Below are 26798 nucleotides of genomic sequence, written 5' to 3'. Positions count from 1 at the left end.
GTTAATCCCATAACCTCGCGGGATTGGCAGTCATGAGTGACTCGGATTGCAGCTATGGGTGGGATTTGCGATGGGCAGTTAGTATTGCATGGCACTAGGCTTAGATACCACTGTTCTACATACGCAAAATTACAGAATTTTCCAACTCGTGTAAAGTGACTGTAAGTTTAGGGTTTGAAAAGAATTCGAGTAACTTTTGTCATGACCAAAAATAATTCTTCATATGAGCTTCTGTGATTTTTATCTAATTTTGTTTTCGTATGAACTTGGGTACCAAACAGAGCTATATACTCCAACTGCAACTTTATATACAACATAAACTGGCTAGCGGGACTTAATTCTCACCTGAGAATCTCGACTGTTTACCTAGATGAGTAATCAACGTTGTTCCTCGGTTCCTTACTAGTTGTGTGTTCAATATGATCAGGTCCTTCAAGAGCTCAGTTAATATATCCAATGTTTGTGTTCGTTGAGTGTTTAAGAGAGTGTGTGTGTGTGTGTGAGGGGGGGGGGTTGGTATTGGTGTTTGGATTGGTGTTTTAGAGCAGCAACCTTTACTTATGATAGTCTCGTTATTCACAGAAGTTAGCACAGACATGTGTTTTAATACCTGCGTTATCGCGTTAACTCACGTAGGCTAGCGCGAGTGTTTGCCTGTACGCGGGTGAGCCTCTTTAGTCATGGGTAACTAAGCATGCTGTTTTTGTGAAAAATTTTAACGTCTCGGTAGAGAGTTTAACAGATAAAGCAACAAAGAATCCCGCATAACGCCTTGATTTAATGCTGCAATATGCTCACAAGATACAGTATTTTCTTCCCCACACCCAGGCCGTGATGCATGCTGATGATATGCGGAACTCGTATATACAAAGTGAAGCAACAAAAGTCGTTGTACTTAGTGCAGGCTTATGCCTCGCTGTTTACAGGCTTATACAAAGTGCTGCTGCTGAGAAACTTAATATTTATATACACAATTTCTATCCCAAATTTCACAGGTGTGGCGATAATATTACTCACCTATTTTTAGTACATCCGTTTAAGAAGCTAATTTTCTTCATATAAGGATATATCTCCATGAACACCCATCACTTATCATTTAGATTGATTACACAATTATACAATCAGATACATAAATCATCACTTACAAACATTTTGTTCTTGTTCCCTGATATTCCAAGAGTTTTACAAATAATACATGTGTGTCCTAGAGGGCAGTGAGCGAGAGGCAAACACACACACACACACACACACACACACACTCTCGTTGCATGAGCCTCAGTCATTCCCAGCCACCACCTTCCGCCCCACAACACTGATGTCACCACGCCTAACTCGAACATGCACACAGTACATTTACGTTAACGATACAAACACGACGCTCAGTGCCCGTCAGTAATGTGCAACAGGACGATTAAACTTTGTACCCCCCACATCGTGCATGAAGAAAATACTTAAAACAAAAATAAAAATCGCCACCAGCAGCTGTAAGTAAATTAAAAGAAAAGAACATGTTACGAGTTAAATATTATGATCAAGAACTATTATAAATCGCTACTACAGACAACAGTCGCTACATCGTGCATCAGCTCCAAAACAGCCAAGAACACGCACACACACACTCACGCACACACACACACTCACAGTTCTTTAGGATACCATAAGGATGTTAAAACATTTTTCCATCTTATTCCATAGTGACTGAATAATCATTATTTACCTGAGCATAATTTTCTATGGCGAATTCTGATGAGACAACATCGATCATGTCCTTCCACGCCCATTCATCTTGTCAGGTGCGTGGGCGTGGCGTGTAGGGGTGGGAGGCGGCCAAATAGGGAGAATCTTAGTTGGCGTGTCTGAGGCGGCTCAAAGGAATGTGTGTCTTGGTTACTGTGTAAATTCCTTCAGTCATTTTTTTTTTACATTTCTAACAGATTCAGATTCTCAGTTAAATTATTCTTCGTGTTTACCGTCCTGGTTCTGTCCTTTAAAATGTTTTTGTCTGGTATTTCGAAATGTTTGTAATGTTTTTGTTTTGTTTTTACTTGGGTTGAGAGCCTTTTAAAATGTGGTTGTTGGAGACTCTAGGCTTCATTGTTGTTTGGAGCAAGCTGAACAAATCCTTTGGTCCTGAGATCGATGTTCCCTGAAGGACAGAAAATCATTAGCATATTGCCATTGGCCTTTTATAACTTAAAACTTAATATACCAACTACGAAGAAGTAGACTAAATCGTCTTCTTGAAATTTTGGGTGAAATTTTACAGGATTATTTAAAAGTTTTTGAACGAGTTGTATATTTAAATCAAACATCATATAGAACATACATAAAAGTTTGATGATTTAAGATAATTTTCCAGTAGTTTTTGGCGTTAATGATTACGGCTATTTAATTCATTCGGTGTTTTTATCGTTATCATCATCATCCTTCTCTTTCGCGAGTTTGTGTTCTATTCATTGGACAGTGGTCTAGTTGGCAGCATTGTGTGTGGTGTAAATGTATCGTGTTTTGGTTGGCAGTACAGTGGGTGGGGTAATGCACTGTGTTATGGAGAGAGGGCTCGGCAAAATACATACATATATATATTTGTCGGTTCTCCCTTTCCACGCCTAAAAATAAGTTAGCGTTCTATTTTAGTATTCATACTTGTGTCCCCAGCATAGGAAGTAAAAGCATAATAGTCAAACAGAGAAAGGAAATTTGAGAGCATTTAAATTTGTTTTCAATCGTTGTTTTCAAAAACTTTAGCAATAAATCGACTGGAGAGAAAACCTATTCTGGGTGATTTATATTTTTTTTCAGGCTGAACGTCCAAACAATTTTTTTTTTACTAGTTTATAACGCTGTATACTTTTGTTTCACTTTGGCTTATTTAAATACGGCGGGTACCAATATGGCGCTGGCCCACCGTGTTGCAGCTTGTGTTAATGTTGACGATAATGTTGAAATAATATTTTGGCTCCCGCACTGAGCAAATAAACACAGCCACGCTCTGTGGACGACGGGATAATGTCGTTACGTGGATCACTGGATGGTTCAGCGGGAGATAGAACGGGGGAGAGAGGGGAGAGGGTTGGCACATTGGCAGGGAAGAGGGGGTGTGTCAGGAAAGAAAAGTGGCAGAGGAGAATGGTGATAGAGGAAAAGTGGTAGTAGGTAGTAGTGGTGGTAGAGGAAGAGTGGTTGTAGTGGTGGTAGAGGAGGAGGAGGAGGAGAGGTGGCAGGGTACAGTGGTGGTAGAGGAAAAGGTCTGGTTGACAATGTGGCAACAAAGTGAAAGGAAGGGAAAGAAAGGGATGGGGAGGGATGTGAAGGAGCAGAAGAAGCGGTAGGATAGAGCAGAGTGGCGGAGGGGGAGATGGAGAAGTGACTGGGTGGAAGGCTTTGATGACAGAATAGTAGATTAATGGCAACATGACCATAGTTATCAGCAAATATTACTGGATAAGTAGATGGGTGACATAGCTAGATGGTGTGGGTGGCATAGCTAGGGGATGGTGTGGGTGGCATGACTCGGGGATGGTGTAGGGGCATGGCTAGGAGATGATGTCAGTGGCATAACTAGGAGATGGTGTGGGGGCATGACTAGGAGATAATATGGGTTGGTTGTACAAAAGAACTTCAGAGGGTGGTTAAAAACAATTACATATATATTGCCAACATTAATATTACTCAGGATTGGCAGAATAGGTTACAAGCTAAATAATAATCCTCGTTCTCGTATCCTTTAACGTTATGTTCACCTAATTCCCAACAATCAACTTATGTCACCGAACTAACACGGGTAAAACTGTACATAACAACTGAAATCGAGCGAATAATTGGTTGGTATAGTATACAGAATGTCCGTGAAGTTTTGTACAGGGACTAAGTAACTGAGTCGCAGTTCATTCAGTCGTTTACACACGTACCAGTTATATTGTATCCTCATCTTGAGTTGGTTATTCACTTCATTAATACCATGTTATCTGGTACAAGAGCTTCTTATTCTTCATATTTTAGGAGAATGGATAATTAAGTTTACAAAAAAGGCAGTTCGTTCATATAAAAGAATCAAGAGACAAATTAGTTGCTATATACTGGAGTCGGTGCAACTCAAGGAAGACGCAGATTAATAATAATAATAATAATAATAATAATAATAATAATAATAATAATAAAATCTTACACTCTTCCCCGGGGCCCCTGAGAGCGAGGCTTGCTACATGTAAGTAAATTGTAAATAATTCCACTTCACACTCAAGAGTTTTTTCTCATTGTTGTCTTGTGTGCTACGAAGTATTGTTTCCGTATATCATTCCACCTTGTGTGTAAATTGTGTCCAGATATAATGTGTCAACCAACTTCATAAGTTCCAATGATTGTCTCACTCACTGAGAAATCTTTTTTGGTAAGCGGCTTCTCACAAAGTATTGGCAACTTAAGCGAGGTAATATCGAACAAATGATTATTGCTGCATTGGCATTCCAAGTTTGGGCGATAAATTTAAGTATCCATTGGAAAGAAAAATATGGGATTTCATAATATATTGGATTCTATTAGACTTCCGGTTAAAACTCACGACAAAAATCAATCATCAACCAATACGACCGACCGTGCAAAGAATTAGTTACAACTTGAGTTAGTATAACTGATATAACAGATGCAGCTTGTGGCTGTCATTCTTTTGGCTATCCCACTTAAACATTTCTACAGAACCCTCGACGACCATTTCCTTATAATAAATTTACTCGTATGTCTCACCCAACGAAAAAAAAGGCTAGAAATATGTAAACATACTTTGTAAACCAGACTAGTAGGAAGTACTGATGATAAACACGTTCATGCAGCATCACACCAACTCTTGTGTTACGTGTGCGTGTGGCGCCAACACTGCCGGTAGTGGATACTTTCCCAAACCCACCTGTCGATACCCGTAACAATTATTGGTGGCTGTCCAGTCCAGTCTAGTTTTTACAATGTCGCAATAATTTTCCATTTTTACCATTTTGTAGAGTAAAGGGAACAGTATGCTGTGTGCCATGGTTAATTTTGAACATTAAAAAAGTACGACCGTAATGTTTCGTAAAACCTTATCTAATTGTTATAAAACCTTTGTGAGGTTATATCACTCCACGTTAAAGAATTAATTAAGAGCAAAGGGATTGTATATAGAATGACGAAAACAAAAATTAAATGCAGATATAGGTTTAAAGTCGAGAATTACAAATACAGAATGGTGGCAGAGGGATAACCTACGAAAAGAAGGTAAATGAAATAAATAAAGAATAAACATGGATAAATAAGAGGTGTGAAGGAGGACGAGATAATAAGGTGGGGGACAGACAAGGAAGAGGTGGAGGTAACATGGGTGGTGAGAGGCAGGTGACGCCAATAGAGGAGATGGAGGATTAATTACCAGAGATTGGAAGAGGGAGAAGATGGGCACAACAAGGTGCGTGGTAGACAGTGAGTGACGGTCAGGTGTGGAAGGAGAGTGAGTGACGGTAGTGTGGAGAGAAAGTGGGTGACGAGGTGGTGTGGAGGAGTGGGCGACGAGGTGGTGTGGAGGAGTGAGTGACGGGCTGGTGTGGAGGGAGAGTGAGTGACGGGGTAGTGTGGAGGGAGAGTGAGTGACGGGGTGGTGTGGAGGGAGAGTGAGTGACTGGCTGGGGTGTGGGGTGATATGATGATATAATGACGTGAAAATAAGGAAACATAAAGCAACAATAACAAAATTATGATGACACGAAGGTATGATAGCATGGAGGTATGATGACATGAAGGTATGATGACATGAAGGTATGATGACGAAAGTATGATGACATGAAGGTATGATGACATGAAAGTATGATGACATGAAGGTATGATGTTATGAATGTATGACATGAAGGTATGATGACATGAAGGAATGATGACATGAAAGTATGGTGACATGAAGGAATGATGACATGAAAGTATGATGACACGAAGGTATGATAGCATGGAGGTATGATGACATGAAGATATGATGACATGAAGGAATGATGACATGAAAGTATGATGGCATGAAGGTATGATGTTATGAAGGTATGACATGAAGTTATGATGACATGAAGGAATGATGACATGAAGGTATGATGACATGAAGGTATGATGACGAAAGTATGATGACATGAAGGTATGATGACATGAAAGTATGATGACATGAAGGTATGATGTTATGAAGGTATGACATGAAGGTATGATGACATGAAGGAATGATGACATGAAAGTATGGTGACATGAAGGAATGATGACATGAAAGTATGATGACACGAAGGTATGATAGCATGGAGGTATGATGACATGAAGATATGATGACATGAAGGAATGATGACATGAAAGTACGATGGCATGAAGGTATGATGTTATGAAGGTATGACATGAAGTTATGATGACATGAAGGAATGATGACATGAAGGTATGATGACATGAAGGAATGATGACATGAAAGTATGATGACATGAAGGTATGATGTTATGAAGGTATGACATGAAGGTATGATGACGTGAATGTATGATGGCATCAAGATATGACATGAAGATAAGATGACATTAAGGTATGATGACATGAAGGTATGATGACGTGAGGGTATGATTACATGAAGGTATGATGACATGAAGGTATGATGACGTGGGGTATGATTACATGAAGGTATGATATGAAGGTATGATGACATGATGATATGGAGGTATGATGACATGGATGTATGATGACATGAAGATATGATGACATGGACGTATTATGATATGAATAAATATAAATATAATGTTAAATGGAAAATGATGAGAAACATGATGAGATGTCCGCATGATTCGATGAAGACATAATGAATAAAATGAGGTGAAAACTGTATGATGATATGAAAGCATGACGGGATGGTGGTATTGTGAAGGGAAGAATGAAGTAAGCACAATAGAATGGATAAAATATAGAAAAAGAGAAATCTCGTAGAATGAAGTAAGAAGAGAGAGAGAGAGAGAGAGAGAGAGATACAAGGGTCGGGAAGAGTGAGTCAGTTTTACAGGTACAACTGTCGAGGCACACACACACACACACACACACACACACACACACACAGTCTCTTACGTGAGAAGAAAAACAAACACAAAGCCAATCAGCTGATTAAGTCAAGAAAAACTCTCCGGGATACAACAATGTCACACTACTGTGTCTCAAAAGACCAAAATACCTCTCCAATTCAACGTCACAATAGGACTTAGAGACAGTGTGTCTTGGACCCTTAAAAGGCAAAGCCAATCCATTTCTGCTTACTGCTCACTATCGACCTCTCCGATTTTTACGAACGGCAAACTGGATAGACGAGTATTTTTAGAATGGCGGTGATGATTACCTGAATCTATCGATCTATCTCTCTATCTATCTAAATAGAAAATCTCCAATTAAGCTTTAAAAAGCAAGTAACTTTTTTACAAGATAGGCATATTTTTTTTTTATTGCTACAGTGTAATGGAAATTCATTCGTATATAGTAAAATTTGTTTTGCTTAATTTAAAACGTTATTTACTCCTAAAATAGATGATTAGGTTAGGTCAAGTGAAGTAAGGTTACTATGAAACTATGCATTTATATTTATTTTGATGGTCTACTTGATTGCCTATGACGTGTTAGAAGATTGAAAAAAAAGTCGTTCAACTATATATATATACATATATATATATATATATATATATATATATATATATATATATATATATATATATATATATATATATATATCATTACCTTAGCTTGTTTATTCAAGACATCTTCAGAGGCAACTGAATAAAGACGAAAGCTAAGGTCTTTGTTTCCATATCAAGATTTATCTTATCCACGTTTTCATTGTGGAGCTACATGAAATATATATATATATATATATATATATATATATATATATATATATATATATATATATATATATATATATATATATGCCTGTGTATATAGTGTACACTCCCACACTATTGTGTCGGGATAAATATATTCATAGAAACTGGCCCAGTGTGACAGGCAGTTCCCACATCATTCCTTTTCAATGAATTTTTTACCTCAGTGCGAGAATCATAGAGGAAAAATTTTGCACCAATTTTGATGAAAATGTTGGTTGTTGTAGATTAAGTTACAGTTTAGAGTTATAAATAGACAGATAATTTACACATTTTATGTAACCGAATGAAAACATGGCTATGACGGGATTTTTATATACGTAATAAATATTATTTGTTCTTTTCCGTAACATCATAACAAAATTTTAGAAAATATTGAGCACAGGTGATTTTTCCGGAAGCTCTCTTAATCTCTTACATGTCACGGGTTTATTCTTTTTATCATTTAAAAAATTACATCTCTTCCTCGAATAGTGAAATACGTTTTCTTATTTATTCATCCATTTTCAAATCTCATGAATGTCTTAATTAACTTTTGTAATGTAATCATTTATCTGCTTTACCACGTTCTCTCTTTCTTTGTTAATCTTTATTTATCTCTATAGTCATTATTTTGTATCACCTTTTGTGTTATCCTTTTATGTCTTCCTCTTTATGTTTTAGTATTTTTATGTCTTCATCCATTCTCTCTCTCTCTCTCTCAGAAACGTTTCTTCACTTTCCTTCCCTCACTTTCCACCACCATAACAAAAATAATTTGAAATCTCTCTCTCACACACACATTGTTCGCCTCCTCCTCCCTTTTTACCAAGCGTCCTCCTTTGATATCTTCTAGAGATTTTCAAGTGAATCCTTGTCTAAGATTCTCACTTTTCATTGCCGTCCTAAAGAACCTATCTCTTATTTCTCACCACCAAATCGCCTGAAATTCAAGAGAACTTATCGAAAACTTCTCCACTCATGTTATAAGAATTTGTATAGAGTACCCAGTGAGAAATGAATTAAAAACGTTATTTGAACCTTTACGTCTTGTGTGGCTAAGGGTTCACTCTACATTACGATTCATTGAACAACACGAGTGTAATTTTCTGGGATAAATACTGAACATGTGTTTGAAATCGTGGTACTAGTCTTAAATAAGTTCTACCATGTGTCAGAAAATAAATTATCACCTTGAGATTACAATGAAAAAATAATATTAATAAAAATAAAATTGAGGTTTTATCCTATGTTTAATGTAGCAAGAGTTGTACACAGGGAAGGAATATATTGGCAGGATTCACCTCAGTCACGCTAATAATAATAATAATAATAATAATAATAATAATAATAATAATAATAATAATAATAAGAAAAAAAAATTATATCTAAAGCGCTAATAATGATGATAATAATAATAATAATAATAATAATAATAATAATAAAAATAAGAAGAAGAACTTACGCTACTTACGTTTAGAAATACAACTATATGGTACAGAAGACCCATGCACACACAAAGGAACAGACGAAATGGAACAGATTCTTGCAATAGCGAGAGAGAGAGAGAGAGAGAGAGAGCATTTATGTCGCCCTTGAGCACTTTCCCGCTCCACTGAGGATCACAACAGACAGCGAGGCCAATCTAACAGTAACTGTGACCGGATGCTAAAACTTTTTATTAACTGCGTCCTGTTTCGTTATGTTTTGCTTGTCATATGTTCTGGCCAGGCCACCAAAGGTTCGGACCAGATTATCAAAGTTTCTGGTCAGATCATCGAAGGTTCTAGTCCACTCCATCGAAGGTTCTGGCCAGATCATCGAAGGTTCTGGTCCACTCCATCGAAGGTTCTGGTCCACTCCATCGAAGGTTCTGGCCAGATCATTGAAGGTTCTGGTCCACTCCATCGAAGGTTCTGGTCCACTCCATCGAAGGTTCTGGCCAGATCATCGAAGGTTCTGGTCCACTCCATCGAAGGTTCTGGCCAGATCATTGAAGGTTCTGGTCAGACCATCAAAGGTTCTGACCACTCCACGCTCTCCTTATCGTCTCAGGACAATTGGGTTTATCTTATTTTCCCCCAAACTGGAGCAGCAGGGTTCGAAAAATTCTCCCTCGGTGAAAGACGAGTGATTTTATCGCGTCTTTTATATTCTATTTTATGTACTTCTCTGTTTACTTTTGGTTATTTATCTTGTTTGTTATCAATCTATTCCTGTTATTTGTTTTCTCTTGATTATTTCTATTTACATATACTAATTTTTCTGTTTTGTGCATCGTAAGTTTTATTTTCTGTAGTTGCTTTTTTTCTCTCTCACTGCCACTGCCGGGTCCACTATCAGCCTGTGTTTATTACCGCATTCTCCTTTTCCTTAAGCTGTGTAGGGCACTGAAAGAGGCTCACCGATTGAGGGAAGTCCTGTTGATAGTAAAGATATAATAACTATAGCTATCGATCATGGCTTATAAAAACTTCAGCAATTCTTCCAGGTCCTTTAGTATAAAAACTGACTACATTTTAGTAACTAGGTCAGTGACCATCTCTCAGGATCACAAGGAAGCATCCAACTCTCATGGTTATGTTTCTTCTTTCCCCGCCATAATGGTAGACTCCATCATATTCACAATTTGTGTGTTTTCATAGCCCTATTTTTGGTAAATTATTGATTAAGAATAATTGACCCTAAGCTGCGTTATTAGGAAACATGATTATTTTTTGGGGTGGAGAAAGAAGGTGAAGTGGGGACCTTATGCAGGTAAGGGAAATAAAGAGATAAGTAACTCAGTCAAAAATAACTCAAGAATCTGTCAGGCTTATGCCGACGGGTGGAGTGGTCGCCTAGGGCGAGCGTCCTTCAATCAGTCGCTCCTGGAAACCTCTATTGAACAAATCGATGGACAGTAACGTAACACACCACCGCTTTTTCCGTTTCAAATTCAACAAAATCGTGCAGGACACACGCACACACACACACATATATATATATATACAGGGTGTCCCATAAATTTTCATACATAGGAAAATAAACCTTTTTATATGAAAATCCATTTTTATTTATATAATATGCTCTACATGACTACCATTCTGTTGAAAACACTCTTCAATGCGTGTCCTCCACTGCTGAAGAACACGTTCAAGCACAGCTGGAGTTATGCTTGTAATGGCGTTGGTGATACGTTGCTTGAGATGATTTATGTTTTGTATCTTTTCCTCATACACCATGGCCTTCAAATGCCCCCAAAGGTAAAAATCAAGTGGGTTAAGGTCTGGGGATCTGGGAGGCCACTCCACAGGACCACGCCGACCAATCCAATTTTAAAAACCATATTTATGGAAACTACGTGTGTGTTGGTGTGGGGATTAGTGGATGACATCATTATGACCTGACCTCATGTTTTTAAGGTCACCCTGTATATTTAAGCCTCTCTCTGTCCATGTAATCAAGTTGCCTCTGAAGATGTCTTTAATAAAGACGAAAGCTAAGGTGCTCCGTTGTTTCCCTTTTCCCGTGTGATTTTATCAAGATTTATCTTATCCACGTTTTCATTGTAGATCTACATGAAATATATATATATATATATATATATATATATATATATATATATAGCATATATATATACATATATATACACACATACATACATGCATATATATATATATATATATATATATATATATATATATATATATATATATATATATATATATATATATATATATATATATATATATATATATATATATATATATATATATATATACAGAGAGAGAGAGAGAGAGAGAGAGAGATAATAATAATTAATTTACAGTAAATAGAATTTATAATAAAAATACACAATTAAAAATAAAATATAATAATAATGATACAGGTAACAACAACAACAATAATAATAATAATAATAAAGTACTATAAATAAATAAAAAAAATAAAAAATCGCTAGTGAGAAACAATATATGTATGTTGCCCATCCAAAAAGATTTGGCCGAATTTTGCAAAATAAAAACGGTTTGGCCGATTTGACCATGAGATGGCTGGAGTGTTGGTCATGAAGCTTATGGTACATCTGACATCCCTGTTCTCAACCCACTTAGTCTTTTCTTCGTAGTTTGACCGCTTGTCCACCTCCTTCGTCGATTTCTTGTCTTCACTCCTATGCAGACTCTTCGCTCTCATCTGACTCAGATCCTTCACTCTCATCTGATTCAGATCCATCGCTCTCATCTGACTTGAACCATCCATCTACATCATCACTGCTAACACTGCTGTCCAAGAATTCGTATTCTAACATTTCCCCATAAAAATCTTCATCACTCTCAGGTGAGACATCATCTTCACTTTCATCCGTGTCATCTAACTCCTTTACCTTTTCATGCTCAGGCGAATCCATCAGCCCTGTTCCATCTAGACAAGGTCGCTTCTCCGCCTCTTCGCCTTCATCTGAGAGGTCTTCAGACCACTTCCTCTTGAGGGAGCCAGACAGAGTATCAGTCATTTTGAACCTTTTTACCAAAATGTGTCTGGGGTCAGTAGGTATACAACTTCAAATTTGACCAGTTTTTATGAAAAGGTGTTACATTATATAGTACTATGGTTGGAACTTTGTCAATAGAAAACTTCTGTAGTGGAGACAATAGTGGGGATGTGAAGTGATGATAGTGGGGATGTGGGAGATGATGTGTAGATAGTGGGGATGTGGGAGATGATGTGTAGATAGTGGGGATGTGGGAGATGATGTGTAGATAGTGGGGATGTGGGAGATGATGTGTAGATAGTGGGGATGTAGGATGTGAAGTGATGATAGTGGGGATGTGGGAGATGATGTGTAGATAGTGGGGATGTGGGAGATGATGTGTAGATAGTGGGGATGTAGGATGTGAAGTGATGATAGTGGGGATGTGGGAGATGATGTGTGGATAGTGGGGATGTGGGAGACTGATGTGAATGGTGGGGATATGAGGAGATGATGTGTGAATGGTGGGGATGTGGGAGATGATGTGCTGAATGATGGGGATGTAGGATGTGATAATGAAAGTAGTGGGATGTGGGAATGATGTGTAGATGGTGGGGATGTGGAGATGATGTGTAGATGGTGGGGATGTGGGGAGATGATGTGAATGGTGGGGATGTGAGTGTGTAGATGGTGGGGATGTAGGATGTTGGTGATGATGGTGGGGATGTGGGAGATGATTGTGTAGATGGTGGGGATGTGGGAGATGATGTGTGAATGGTGGGGATGTGGGGTGATGTGTAGATGGTGGGGATGTGGGGAGATGATGTGTAGATAGTGGGGATGTGGGAGATGACTGCGCAGATGGGTGGGGTTCAGCAGGATGTGATAAATGATGGTGGGGATCTGGGAGATGATGGTGTAGATGAAAATTTAGGGGATGTGGGAGATGATGTATAGATAGTGGGGATGTGGGAGATGATGTGTAGATAGTGGGGATGTGGGAGATGATGTGGAGATAGTGGGGATGTAGGATGTGAAGTGATGATAGTGGGGATGTGGGAGATGATGTGTAGATAGTGGGGATGTGGGATGTGAAGTGATGATAGTGGGGATGTGGGAGATGATGTGTAGATAGTGGGGATGTGGGAGATGATGTGGCAAATGGTGGGGATGTGTGGGAGATGATGTGTAGATGGTGGGGGATGTGGGAGATGATGTGTGTAGATGGTGGGGATGTGGGGAATGATGTGGCAGATGGTGGGGATGTAGGATGGAAGTAGCTGTTGGGTGGGGATGTGGGAGATTGATGTGAATGGTGGGGATGTGGGGAGATGATGTGTGAATGGTGGGGATGTGGGAGATGATGTGCTTTAGATAGTGGGATGTGGGAGATGATGTGTAGATAGTGGGGATGTGGGAGATGATGTGTAGATAGTGGGGATGTGGGAGATGATGTGTAGATAGTGGGGATGTGGGAGATGATGTGTAGATAGTGGGGATGTGGGAGATGATGTGTAGATAGTGGGGATGTGGGATGTGAAGTGTGGATAGTGGGGTTGTGGGATGTGAAGTGTGGATAGTGGGGATGTGGGATGTGAAGTGTGGATAGTGGGGATGTGGGATGTGAAGTGATGATAGTGGGGATGTGGGAGATGATGTGTAGATAGTGGGGATGTGAAGTGTGGATAGTGGGGATGTGAGAGATGATGTGTAAATAGTGGGGATGTGGGATGTGAAGTGTGGATAGTGGGGATGTGGGATGTGAAGTGATGATAGTGGGGATGTGGGAGATGATGTGTAGATAGTGGGGATGTGGGATGTGAAGTCACTAAAAGTAAATCTTAATCTTGAGGTAAGAGCAGGACTGTGTAAAAGCTTTTGCCGCTGGATCATAACACCGGAAAAACTAATGGTGCAAAAGAGGATGCTGGAGAGAGATTTTAAGAACGAACAAAGCGATAGGGAGACTTGAAGTACAAGCAAGACGTTGGTGACTTTTCAAGGAGGAGCAAGACGATGGAGAGACATTTGGAAACACCGGAAAAACTGTTTATTAAAGAGCATGAAGCTGGAGAAACATTTCAAAGCAGATACAAAACTCTGGAAGACTCTAAAAGATGGAGCAGTACACGGAAAAAACTGTTTACGCCGTAGCAAGACTCGGGGTGACTGCTAGAGGTAGAACTTTACACGGGAGTCTTTACGGGCTGGTGGGAGATTCTTGAAGATTTTCAAAGCTGGAACGATGCATCGGAGAGATTATTCTGCAGCTGCGAGGCTCGGAAAAATCATTTAAATAGATATATTAACATGGAGAAAAAAAATTCCAGCAGAAGCGAGACACGGAGAGATGATTTAGGCATGAGGGAAGCGAGACACAGGGAGAGAAGGTTCAAGCAGAAGGAGAGAAGCAAGAGACACAGGGAGAGATGATTCAGGCAGGAGGAGGGAGGCGAGAGATACAGGGAGAGATGGTTCAGGCAGGGAGGGAGGACTCTCGGGTGTGAGGAAGGAGCGGACGGCCCCTTCGACTTTAGTTACTGCGGGTGCGAAGGAAATGTTCAGCAAAGTTTTAATCCGTCTGCGTTCGCCAGCTTAGACTGTCTCAACTGGTCAAGAAACCTTCGCCGACTGTGTGTGTGTGTGTGTATTTGTAGGCAGCTTTAAGAATATTGAATATGTAGACCAGGTATTTCTTGTAGATGTTACGACTTAAAGTTCTCATAGGAGTCACAGACCAATAGCAACATGAGTTTTATGACCGAAAATTTATTTTTTGCTTTACGATGAAATTATTCAATACTCCCAAGTTTTCTTAGTTTCCTCGCCAGTTAGAAAGATTCAGTATATTCTGTTTCGTTATTACTAAAATTCCGTGGATAAGTTAATTGTGATCAAGTCATCAGCTGAAATTTGCCGTTGGGCCTCCGTCTGTTTTCCTTCCGTACTCTAAAATTATATTCGTCAGATTTCGAAAATTTGGCATTTGTGTACTGTAGACCGCCTGATGCTGAGTTTTTCCGTCGGACATTCGCTGGAATGTTATTATTTACGAGTGGCTTCTTGATCTAGTAACAGTGTACGAGTCTTGCTGGTATTATCTGCAGGTACGTAAATGGTGGAGAAAGAGAATTTCTGAAAAAAAAGCAAAAAAATTCTTTTACTTAATTTGTTGTGAAAAAACAAAAATCTTGGTATAGATGCTGCGTAACTCTACCATCACCTTTGGAGAGTGAAAAACTTGAACAAGTTTCTCCATAAGACTGCAATTTATACTTTGTGTTTTAGACCCACCAAAATTTTAGGGAAGTACGAAGCATTTTTAATTTACTAAATATATATATATATATATATATATATATATATATATATATATATATATATATATATATATATATATATATATATATATATATATATATATATATATATATATATATATATATATATATATTTTTTTTTTTTTTTCTTCCCATAATTTAACGTTTTCTATTTTTTCATTTTCCTTATGGATACATTCTTCATGCCTGACCCTCTGACGAAGCCATGCAACTTCATCTGTTACAATTATTCCTAGAGAACTTTTGCTGTTATCCTGATTAATCCAAGTTAAAAAGACTCATTTGGAGGTGATGGATGTGCAGTTTGACAAGCTAGTTAGTCCCTTATAGTCATTCTGGAGCACTCGAGCAGCGCCAATAGAGCTGCGGCTTGGCAAACTTTGGTCCATTATACAGCAAACGTTGCATATAAGGCTGGGTAACGAAAGTTTAATTACGAAATAACTGAATATTCATGTAAAAGACTTGCAAAAGTCTCCATCATTATTCTCTCTTCTGCCTAATCTTGCATTTATTTTACTTTCGCTTTTTTCTTTATTGTCCAGTTGTTGTCGTCTTGTTTGTTTTGTCTGTGTTACTATTTGCCACGTCTTTCACACTTTGATATCTATCTCATCCCCTTTGTAACCTCTCTCTCTCTCTCTCTCTCTCTCTCTCTCTCTCTCTCTCTCTCTCTCTCTCTCTCTCTCTCTCTCTCTCTCTCTCACCCCTTGTACACAGGTCCCCGTCTCTCTCTCACACCTCTTGTACACAGGTCTCCTCCCGTCTCTGTTTCACACCCCTTGTACACAGGTCCCCGTCTCTCTCACACGCCCCTTGTACACAGGTCCCCGTCTCTCTCACACGCCCCTTGTACACAGGTCCCCGTCTCTCTCACACGCCCCTTGTACACAGGTCCCCGTCTCTCTCACACGCCCCTTGTACAAGTCCCTCGTCTCACACCCCTTGTACACAGTCCCGCGTCTCAACCCCTTGTACACAGGTCCTCACAGTAAGGTCAAGTGCGTCGGGCCATTGTCTCACCTGGCTGTGAATGTGGCGTAAGACAAAAGACCTCTCACAAAAACGACCTCCTTCCTTTACAAAAATACGCTTCCCGGACGAAATATTTTATCATCTACCCCTGCTTATTTATTTCACTTATTTTCACTCTCTCTTACTTATTTGCTCCACTTACTTACTCAATATGCTTTATTCATTTGTTTAATCCTCAAGTATCAACACTAAAATGAACTCTTGATATCTTAAAAAATAAACTTTATCAACATAATAATCTTTAATCATTTATACAGTGTTATTTTACGTTTTTTCCTTATTTATTTGTTTCTTTCTTCTTTTACAACATGTGCTTCCTGGATGACGTATTTTACAACTTGCCGTCTTATTTCACTTTTTTTTCCCGAGTTACTGGTTTATTAATGTATACTTTAATTTACAGGGAAGAATAGCCTTTTATAAGTAGGTTCAATGGAAAGTATTTTAAGCCTCAGTGAATTTCCTACAGTTTGTTGAGTTCCGTCACCGACTGCTTACATTACCTGACTGCCTTACACGTAACTCCCCGGCTGTGTTATATGTAACCTAAAAGACTGTGTTACCTTATTTACCGACGGTACTACCTGCTTTAAGTAACTCACTGACTATTTTCTTTGTCCTATTTAATGAATGCTTTACCTTACGTAACTCATCTTCCCTCTCCCTTTCAAAATGCTCTTCCTTAAACACATTATTTATCTATTCCATCTGCTTATTTCACGTATGTTTACCATTTTTACTGACACATTGTTTAGTCCCGTTTTGTAATTATATATTTTTTTATTCTTTTTTTAATTAGTAAAGGTAGACAATGGCGTTAATTACCATATTCTGTAGCCTACCCTTCCTCGGCCGGGGTTTTCTCTGTAGAAGTAAATAGTTTAGTCGTTTCTCTGTTTCACATATTTTGCTTTCTTTATCTTAGTAAATCTACTTAATTGTTGTTTTCGTCGTAAAATTACAAGGTATTTTACTTTCATTGGTGTATTTACTTTCTGTCGCTTACCCATGGTTGCTTTCTTAACAGCGTCTTTTCACTCCCACCACAATGCTAGCGCTAGATTGTTCTTAACTTTGCAGGTTGTAATACCATTATTTTGACCAATAGCTAAGTCATCATTAGAAGTCCACCCTATTTTAGCTAATACAACCATGTCCAGTATTATTTCTCCTTTTATGCAATATTCAAAAATAAATAAATATCTTCGTCATATTCGATTTCCTGCCAATATACGATTTACCTCACCTGTGTAAGATCCGTAGCCTGAAAGATTATTTTTATATTCAAATTAAAATTCTTAAGTTCTATTTAGACAACAGACCTTCTTTCCTCCTGTTGATGCTTGGTATAGTTGCCGAGAGATGCTAGAAAGTCCAGGGCACATAATTCTTACACTGTATTCTTAGTTGCATTAAAAACTGCTCTACGTATGCCAAATCAAATTGTCTGACTTCAATACATTTTTTATGATTTTAATAGCATTTTACTGTAATTTTTTACTCCAGTTACAAATAATTTCTTACGAATATTATTATTTTTGTTTTTTGTTCTGTCGACGTTCAAGTCAGGATAGATCGTTCTGAAGGACCACCTACAGTTTCTGAAGAACCGAAGCAACATTAACAGTAAACAATTATTATTATTTTTTTTTTTTGGTACACTCTCCAATGTTACTCTCCTTAAAAGGTGTTGTCAGTGTATAACAAGACTGTAGTGGAGGAGACACAATAGCCTCCATTAGAAAGAAGATCGACCTGGCGTCTTTTGTGTTAAAAGTTCTCACTATCCAGACTATCGATCTTCTTCGCTGACGCCATAGTTGCTTTGTTGTGCTCGCCCAGGGCAGGATCAGCCCACATAATGACTCCCAGCGATTCTCCACCGTGTTGTGGCGTGGTCTATTTGCGTCCTTGTTCCATTTTTGTTCTAGTTCACCCATTCTTCCTCTACGGCACATACGTTATCTTCAGCGTTGTAACTATCCTGTAACAGATTTTGGGCTGGGAGTTTTTACCTGGGGAAGTTTCATTCTGATTCAGGTTATCTTCAGTATATGATAACATGAAGTCAATATTTGTGTTATCATCGGTGTCAGGGGCCAGGGTGAGGAGAATGGGGATGACGAGGAAAGTTTCGCCGTAAACGTGACTTTATGTCGTCGGATTAACTATGGCAGTGTAGTTTGGAAGAGATACGCTAAGGTAGGTTAAGATCCACGGACTCACACTAGATCAGTTGTTAGTTTTTGCTCGTTCATTATGCGTTCTGCCTCCATGATGACCTTTGTTAATTATGAGCTATGCCCCTCAATATTGTATATGTATTCTGTCTACATTTGTATGTCTTATAGATCTTATCACTGTGATAAACGAACTGAGAAGGGCAAGATCCTCCCCCCCCTCCCTCTACCTCTTGTCTACCCTCCTCGTCTACCACCCCTCAGGTACTCGTTGAACAACAGCTCTAGGATCTGCGTTAAACAAAAGGATTTAAGTTATTTCGTCCTCAGGTCTTCGTTAAACAACATGATTAACTGATTGGCCCTCAGGTCCTCATTAAACAAGTTTAAGATGTTTAGCCCTCAGACCAAGTACCATGTTGACTCACGGCTCGACGACCGGCTGTGTGGCTGCTCCCACTAACTTACCAGCCGCCTCCGTCTCGTGGCTAATATGATAGCCCCCCCCCTCTCTCTCTCTCTCTCTCTTTCTCTCTCTCTCTCTCTCTCTCTCTCTCTCTCTCTCTCTCTCTCTCTCTCTCTCTCTCTCTCTCTCTCTCTCTCTCTCTCTCTCTCTCTCTCGTTATAATGTTGTTGTTGCTCGTGCTACAACTCTTTATTTTACTTCTGGTTAGTTCTGCGGATGAGTCATTCTCGCGTAAAATGGTTTAATTAAAAAGGTTTTATTAACCCAAGTATTTTGCGGCGATGATAATTATTAAATCTTTTTGTTTTGCTTTTACCTCTCTCTCTCTCTCTCTCTCTCTCTCTCTCTCTCTCTCTCTCTCTCTCTCTCTCTCTCTCTCTCTCTCTCTCTCTCTCTCTCTCTCTCTCTCTCTCTCTCTCTCTCTCTCTCTCAAGTACTACCACTTCATATCAAAAGAAATTAGGTCATATTTGCTGAGCCAACACAAGTCTGCCTCTGTCCCCAGCGCAGTTACGACAGTGCCTTCCTGGAGGTAGTTTTAGCGCCGGCCTCCTGGAAGTAGTTATGACGACGACCCCATTGAGTTAGTTATGATGACGACCTCTTGGAGGTAGTTTGGTGAATAATAATGTCGACAGGTCTCTCGTAAGATGATAAATAACTGGGTGGACGTGTCAACAGTTTATTGTATATAGTTTAATACAAAAAAATAGTGCAAGTTACATAATTATGTTTTTTAATTATGAACCAACTACACACACACACACACACACAGTGTTAAGTTAAAGTTAGAGACAGTGTGTCTATCCCTAGCAGTATGATTTTTACATATTATGTGACCTATATCTTACTTTTAGTAGAATGTTTCACCTATAGCTGATAGACAAATTGTTGTAATAGATAAATTTAATTAATTTTAACAGACAGATTGACCTCCCTCAAAACGATAGAATGACTTACATCAAACATACAAAATAACTTCCTTCAGAATAATAAGATAAGTTACCGGATACTTTAGAACAATAGAATGACTTACTTATAATACCTAGAATGACTTACTCTAAAACCCATGAAAAATAACCTACAAGAATGACCTTTTTTGTGATATAGTTTTGTTTTGTTTTACTCTTAAGAATAGAGGCTACCAATAGAGCCCCGTAGAGCGCCATTCCAAGCCTAAAGATCCTCATCGATTAACGGTGGAAAAGCCTACAGTGTGTGTGTGTGCGTGTGTTTGTTGAACTACGAGTACTGCTACATGGGAAACCACTAGAAGGTTGTTGGATTACTATAAGCCTGGTAGATGCCTTTTGGATGACTCTGTACTTTACCTGTTGGATGACTATAATCTTTACCTGTTGGGTGACTGTATCTGTAGGATGACTCTAAACCTATTGGGTGACACTGTACTTGTTCGATGACCATGTCTGCTGGATGACTTTGTATTTGTTGGATGACTATACTTGTTGGATGACCTCACACCCTATGGTCAACCGAGGACGTGTGCACGTAGTATGGAAGTAAAGAATTGTGGTGATGGTGGTTGTGGTTGTTTTGGTGAGAGATGGTGGTAGTTGTGGTTATTGTTGTAGTGAGATGATTGTAGGTGATGGTGGTTATTGTGGTGGTGAGAGATGGCGGTGGTGGTGAGAGATGGTGGTGGTGGTGGTGGTGATAGTGCCGAGAGATGATGGTAGTGGTGGTGTCGAAATGATGGTGATGGTGGGGAGTAAATAGAAAACCACGGATGTCAGAACGATGGTACAGTAAAGTGGGAGGGAAAGACTGCAAGAAATACGAATGGGTGGATGCGAGTCAAGGTAAAACTAGAGGAAGAATGAAATGACAAACGGAGAAACTAAAACAAAAATATGAAAAAAAATAGAATGAAAAAATAAATAGCGGATAAATATTAGATACTACCCAGTACATGTATTCAGTTCATGTCTGAGTATCAAATCTAAATATCAAGTGACCCTTAATTTTCACGCGAGCCAAATAACCTTGACGCTCTGACCTTGAACTTTGACATCTCCAGATAAAAGACGTCTTTCAAAATACCCAAAGCAATCAGTCAAAGTGTTAGAGAGGGAATGTTTTAATCCTAAGCCAAGCCTCTCACTCGATGGGTATTGAGAGTAAAGCCCTAATCTTGACATTGGACGGATTTCTTATAAAGGCAGTCTTGTTCTAGACGTGACCCTGAAGAAGATTGCCTGAAGTTTTGAAGGTATAAACTCATAAAAATTTTCACTTAGACACACACACACACACACACACACACACAAGTCTGTATATTTTCAGCCACCAGCTGCAACTGTATTAATAAACCGTTTATTATTATTATTATTTAGTATTACACAGCCACCGGCTGCAACTGTATTAATAAACCGTTTATTATTATTATTATTTAGTATTACACACACACACACACACCCTAAAGACTGATAGGCATGGTTTTGTAACAATATATTTGGCTTAAAAAAAAAAGAAAAATTAGAACATAGATTTAGTGTAAGAGTCGGTACGTAATAATTGTGCGAAAAAAAAATGCCGTAAATTGACCAGTGGCCGCAGGATAAGACAGGACGTTGTATGACACGATTGTGAGTAACATGTGAGGAGAGACCGACAAAGCCTTAGCGTTCATTTAACCTGACAAACAGAAGTCACACAATTTTGAAAGGTGATCCTCTAAGGAATAGTTTAAATGTTTCAGCAAAATTAAGCGATAAATTTTGGAGAATATTATGTTTAAATAACTGTATGTGTCGTTGTTATTGAGGAGAGGCTTCGTCTTCGCTGGTGTAGACGGGTTGGATACAAACCAGCGAACTAGCCAGTTTTCATCCTTCTTGTTAGTGATAAACGACCCCACAAATTGTTGATCAAAATGTTTGTGATTTGCCTCGTAATTTCGGAAACTAAAATATAATGTTGACATAATTATCATTTTCCTTTTTAATTTACTTTAATGTCAATTAATCACCTCAGATATTTTTTTACCAGTACCGAAACTAATTAGCGTTAATAGTGGTGTTGCATAATTAAATACTTCATTTTAGACTTATTATTACCTAAGCATTTTTTACATGAGAACAATATGATATTTAATACTTGACAAGATATATTATTATTATCTAAAGATTAAGATATTTATAATAATCATTAAAAAATATTAAGTAATGTGATCATATTTGTTATCACTAATTATCCAGATAATTAGTGATAACATGTATGATCACATTAATGCTTCACTTAATATTTTTAAAGTCCAGCATAAGGAATTATTTTGTTTCTAATCGACTCTGATATTCTTTAGTCACAAATATTAAACTGGAACAGCGTGTATATATGACTACGAATATAATACCAGAATATTTCAACACTGGTACGAACATAGGAAAAAAATAAAGAGAAATAAGAGCACGAAATAATTGGAAGTAAAAAAAGACTAAGGGAAAAAGCCATGGAATGTGAAATTGGATCAGTCGACGGTACGGGAAGGGAAGGGAGGGGGGGACAGCATGCCAGGGAGGAGGTGAGATTTAGGAAAGATAATTGAAGGAGTGTCTACAGAAGAGAGTAAAGTGAAAAGGAGAGATGATGGAATATATTCTCGGGAAAATTCATCAAAAAACTCATTAAAAAAAAAGGTGGAAACAAAAAACTTCACAAGATGAAAGTGGAACGTGAGAGAGAAAATAGATATTCATGGAAAAAAATAAAGAATCCGTGGAGGGAGAAATACATTATGAGAGAAAAAGTGACAAAAATGTATAGCGTCAGGGGGAAGGCGTGAGGACGTCCACCTGGGTCTGGATTCACGAGGTAACGTCCGATGAATATTCCTCATAACTTGAGATGTAAATGACTCCAATTAGTTACCTTGTAAAAAGATAAAATAAAATATATAAAGATAAAAAAAATACCCCCAAAAATCGTATAAAAATATCACTGAGACTCTTCCTTACCTAAACACAAGACTTAATTATACCTGATGTTTATTATACGTATCTGATCAAGTTTGAGTCTCATTGTAATTAATATATCCTTATGGGTATGATTTATTTTGCATTTATGGTGAAGTCAAGCAGTTTTGTGCCTTTTTATATCTTCAGTTATTGGGGATATTAAGGGTACGAACTGCGATGATTCGTGACTTCTGTGAATTGCGTATGACGGGCATTAGTTGGGACAGCAGAGGTAAACAAAATAAAGGAGAAAATAATCATCCATATGTAGTGATATATGGATAATATGATATGTGTAGTTAATGCTGTTATTTTATATACATGTGTGTGTGTGTGTGTGTGATAAACTATAAATACTGTACTGATGGAATATTTTATGATAAGTAGTACAGTAATTGTTAGGTAATATTAAAACGCACATTTATTTTGTGTGTGTGTATATATATATATATATATATATATATATATATATATATATATATATATATATATATATATATATATATATATATATATATATATATATATATATATATATATATATATATATATATATGACGCCTTTCTCAAGTAAATTAAAGCAAATTTAAAGAATGCTTAGGTTCATTAACTCCTGAATTATATCTAGGAGGGAGAACTGCCGGGAATATTATGATAAAAGGAAAAAGAAAAGCATTAGTGATAAGAACTTAATAAGGGGAAAGGCAGATATAATTAGTATTTTTTTTAGGACTTTTAAAAATATGTAAAAACCTTGTTAACGAAGATATGGCTGGGGATGGAGTCGCGTTCGCTCATAGCTCAAGCAATTGGCAACAGTGTTTAACCATTTTTAAACGATTGGGAACTGTGTTACACCTTACTTCAGACACTTGGTAACAGTGTAAGAGCCGAGTTATAACATGGTGAGAGGTATGAACTAAGATGTAATATTGACAACAGCGGAAGTAAAGGACTGTATTGTGAAACAGATTAACGTACAATCATAATATACCCAGATTATAGTGAAGGTTAGGCATCCAGATTATTTCATATGATTAAACGCATGGACCCTAACTTAACCTAACCCCTCCTCCCCAGGTAGTGTTAGGGACTCCAGGGTGTTTAATCGTGTTTACTCACCAAGTTGAATGAGCTTGGGTGCCTAATCTTCACGTGATCTGGTAAAATTGTATCTAGACCGGAGACAACGAAATAAGACAACGATATGTTAAATGCACAGACTTGGAGGAATGAAATGTGTTTGAAATTAGTGTCACTTTCATCTTGGTGTTTTATGCTGGAGATGTATTCAAGTACTCTTTAAGAATTTGTTATTATGTAGAAATAGTAAAGAAAACTTGACATAGTTTCCTCCCTCACTCTTGAAGAAATAAACCCTCGGTTATCAGTCGAGTACTATTGGCATGGAGTGTCTCTGTTGATTCCTCCTTTCCAACCTCCAGCAAGAAGGACTTTAGACTTTGTGTGTCGAACACTATGTCAACGGAACCGCTGTCTCTCTCCCTTCCAGTCTTAAATATTTCCTCCCTTTCTCCCTCCCGCTCACTTACAAATCCCTCCCTCTCACCAGTGAGGAGTTAATGCCCCTAGTTAGCAGACGAATATTGTGCCAAGGGAGAGTCTCTATCTGTCTCTTTTATCCTCCCTTCCTTCACTCTATTGCCTCTCCCACTCACCTACTCACCCTCCCTCATCTCGCCAGTGAAGAGTTAATGCCCCCAGTTAGCAGGCGAGCACTGTGTCAACGGGGTCTTAAAAATAATCCCAGAGGCGACCCAGCTCCTTAAAGACGACGTCCACAGCTCCGCCACCACCAGCGTGGCATGGGCGTAAGCCACCCCCCCCTTTCAAGTATTTGAATTTATGATTAAAATGTGAGTGGGAAGGAGAGGAAAGGGTTCACAGTTAAAGGAAGGGTAGATGAGATGTGTTGGAGAAATGGAGATAAAGAGAGAGAATAGATGGAAGACAAACGTTAATGGGGTTCGCGGTACAAGACTGACGTCTGTAACCAATTGTTAGTTCGGTGGTTAGGCAAGATTATCTAGAACCAAATCTTTGCCTTGAAAAATCTTCATCTCTCTTGTAACTTTCAAATCTGTCTCTGTTATTTTGCAAGTGAGGATACTTGTGCATGCATCTGATAATTTGTCATAGTGCAAATTATGTATTTTTCTATGTTTGTCGTGGAGATGGCCAAGAGAATGCTCGTTACATACAAATAGTCTATTTTTCTCCTGTGTGATGTTTGGTCTGGGAAAACCCTGTATCTTTCTGGTAACTTTATCAATGCTTGAGTTTGAACTGGAATTTTACCAGATGTAAATCATAAATATCGAACTGCGGAGTACTCTTAAGTCCGCCATAATGTGTGACCTTCTGTGTATAGCTGGAATCAGCTGACACCAAAGACTCACTACCAGCCAGCCATCCACTACTGGAATACCTGCTGTAGAAAAGTCAGGTAACCCACGTCCATGTGCAGAGGGGAAAGTGGGTTTTACAACAGACTAGCTCAAAACAAGTGAGATGAGCTCGCTGCACTTACCTGTGGCCTAGATGCTAACTGCAGATCAGTTTAATACCTGTTGATTCTAGTGACATCACTTTTCACTCATATATTGCTGGTTGTAGGTGGACGACAGCACCATGATTGTTGGAACTTTAGAGAATCTGACTGACTTACAGTATATATCTTGTAATTTGTAAATGATTGTATATACATCATATATTTTTTGTATAATTAGTAAATCGTATGTATGCTTGACGAGACTCAGGACTTTTAATTATAACTTCAACTAATATCCTCTTCAACTCTCTCCCCCCCGCTCGCTCTTCCCTCTCCACCAGCCTCCAGTGCACCATTTGGAATCTTCTTTTCAAATATTTATGGAAGGGGGTGCAAGCACTCAGACCTTCTCCCCCCCTCCCACCTGATCTCCCCTCTCCCTCTTAGCCTACCTCATCTCTCCTTCCCATCCCACCTCCCCTCTTCTTCCCATCCTACCTCTCCTCCCCATCTCATCTAGAAGTAGGCTGCCCGTTATTGGCGCTAAGAAGACTGACATCGGGCTACAAGCTTCTCAAACGCACCGCACTAGCCCAACGGACTAGCAAATTATATTGAGCTCAAATTAACGTACTGATTAGGTTAAAAATATGACTATTGCAGGAGGAATAGATGGGGAATATGAGAGGAAAGTTAGATGTGATATATTAAAAGTCGGGGAAAAGGGGTATATTTGACGACGAGTGGTGTGTGTGTGTGTGTGTGTTGAAACCTTCACTGCTAGCCCACTGCACCTACAGAGAAGTAACATGAATCAAAACATCAATAGTGCATACATACACAGAGAGAATAATAAAATAATAAAACTGAAATATCTCTCTCCCTTGGCGTTCAGGGTCCAATCACCACTCGTGAGAACTCGGAAAACTACACCTCAGTATTTAGTTTCTTCCGTACGACAACGCTTCT

General features: G+C 38.5%; 2 protein-coding genes across 5 annotated transcripts in view; both read right to left on the bottom strand.

Annotated features, from left to right (window-relative positions):
• The window catches only part of LOC121853751 (mucin-5AC-like), an 89282-nt gene that overhangs the window by 41348 nt on the left and 21136 nt on the right, over positions 1–26798 (bottom strand). For 3 of the 4 annotated variants that reach the window (XM_042348098.1, XM_042348097.1, XM_042348096.1), the window contains exon 2: positions 1718–2146. The exons of the other annotated variant lie outside the window; for it this stretch is intronic. In XM_042348098.1, coding sequence (XP_042204032.1) covers positions 1718–1765 — 48 coding nt within the window. In that variant the 5' untranslated portion in view covers positions 1766–2146. The remainder of the gene's footprint in view (positions 1–1717; positions 2147–26798) is intronic. 4 annotated transcript variants of the gene reach the window in all.
• Positions 12022–12363, bottom strand: LOC121853815 (probable DNA-directed RNA polymerase subunit delta). The gene has a single exon (XM_042348190.1). The coding sequence runs from the start codon at positions 12361–12363 to the stop codon at positions 12022–12024; it is 342 nt and encodes a 113-aa protein (XP_042204124.1).

The sequence above is a fragment of the Homarus americanus genome, unplaced genomic scaffold, assembly GCF_018991925.1.
Source record: "Homarus americanus isolate GMGI-L3 unplaced genomic scaffold, GMGI_Hamer_2.0 scaffold18703, whole genome shotgun sequence".
Classification (NCBI taxonomy): domain Eukaryota; kingdom Metazoa; phylum Arthropoda; class Malacostraca; order Decapoda; family Nephropidae; genus Homarus; species Homarus americanus.
Note: the sequence above shows the minus strand (reverse complement) of the source record. Positions and strands in the feature narration are given on the sequence as shown.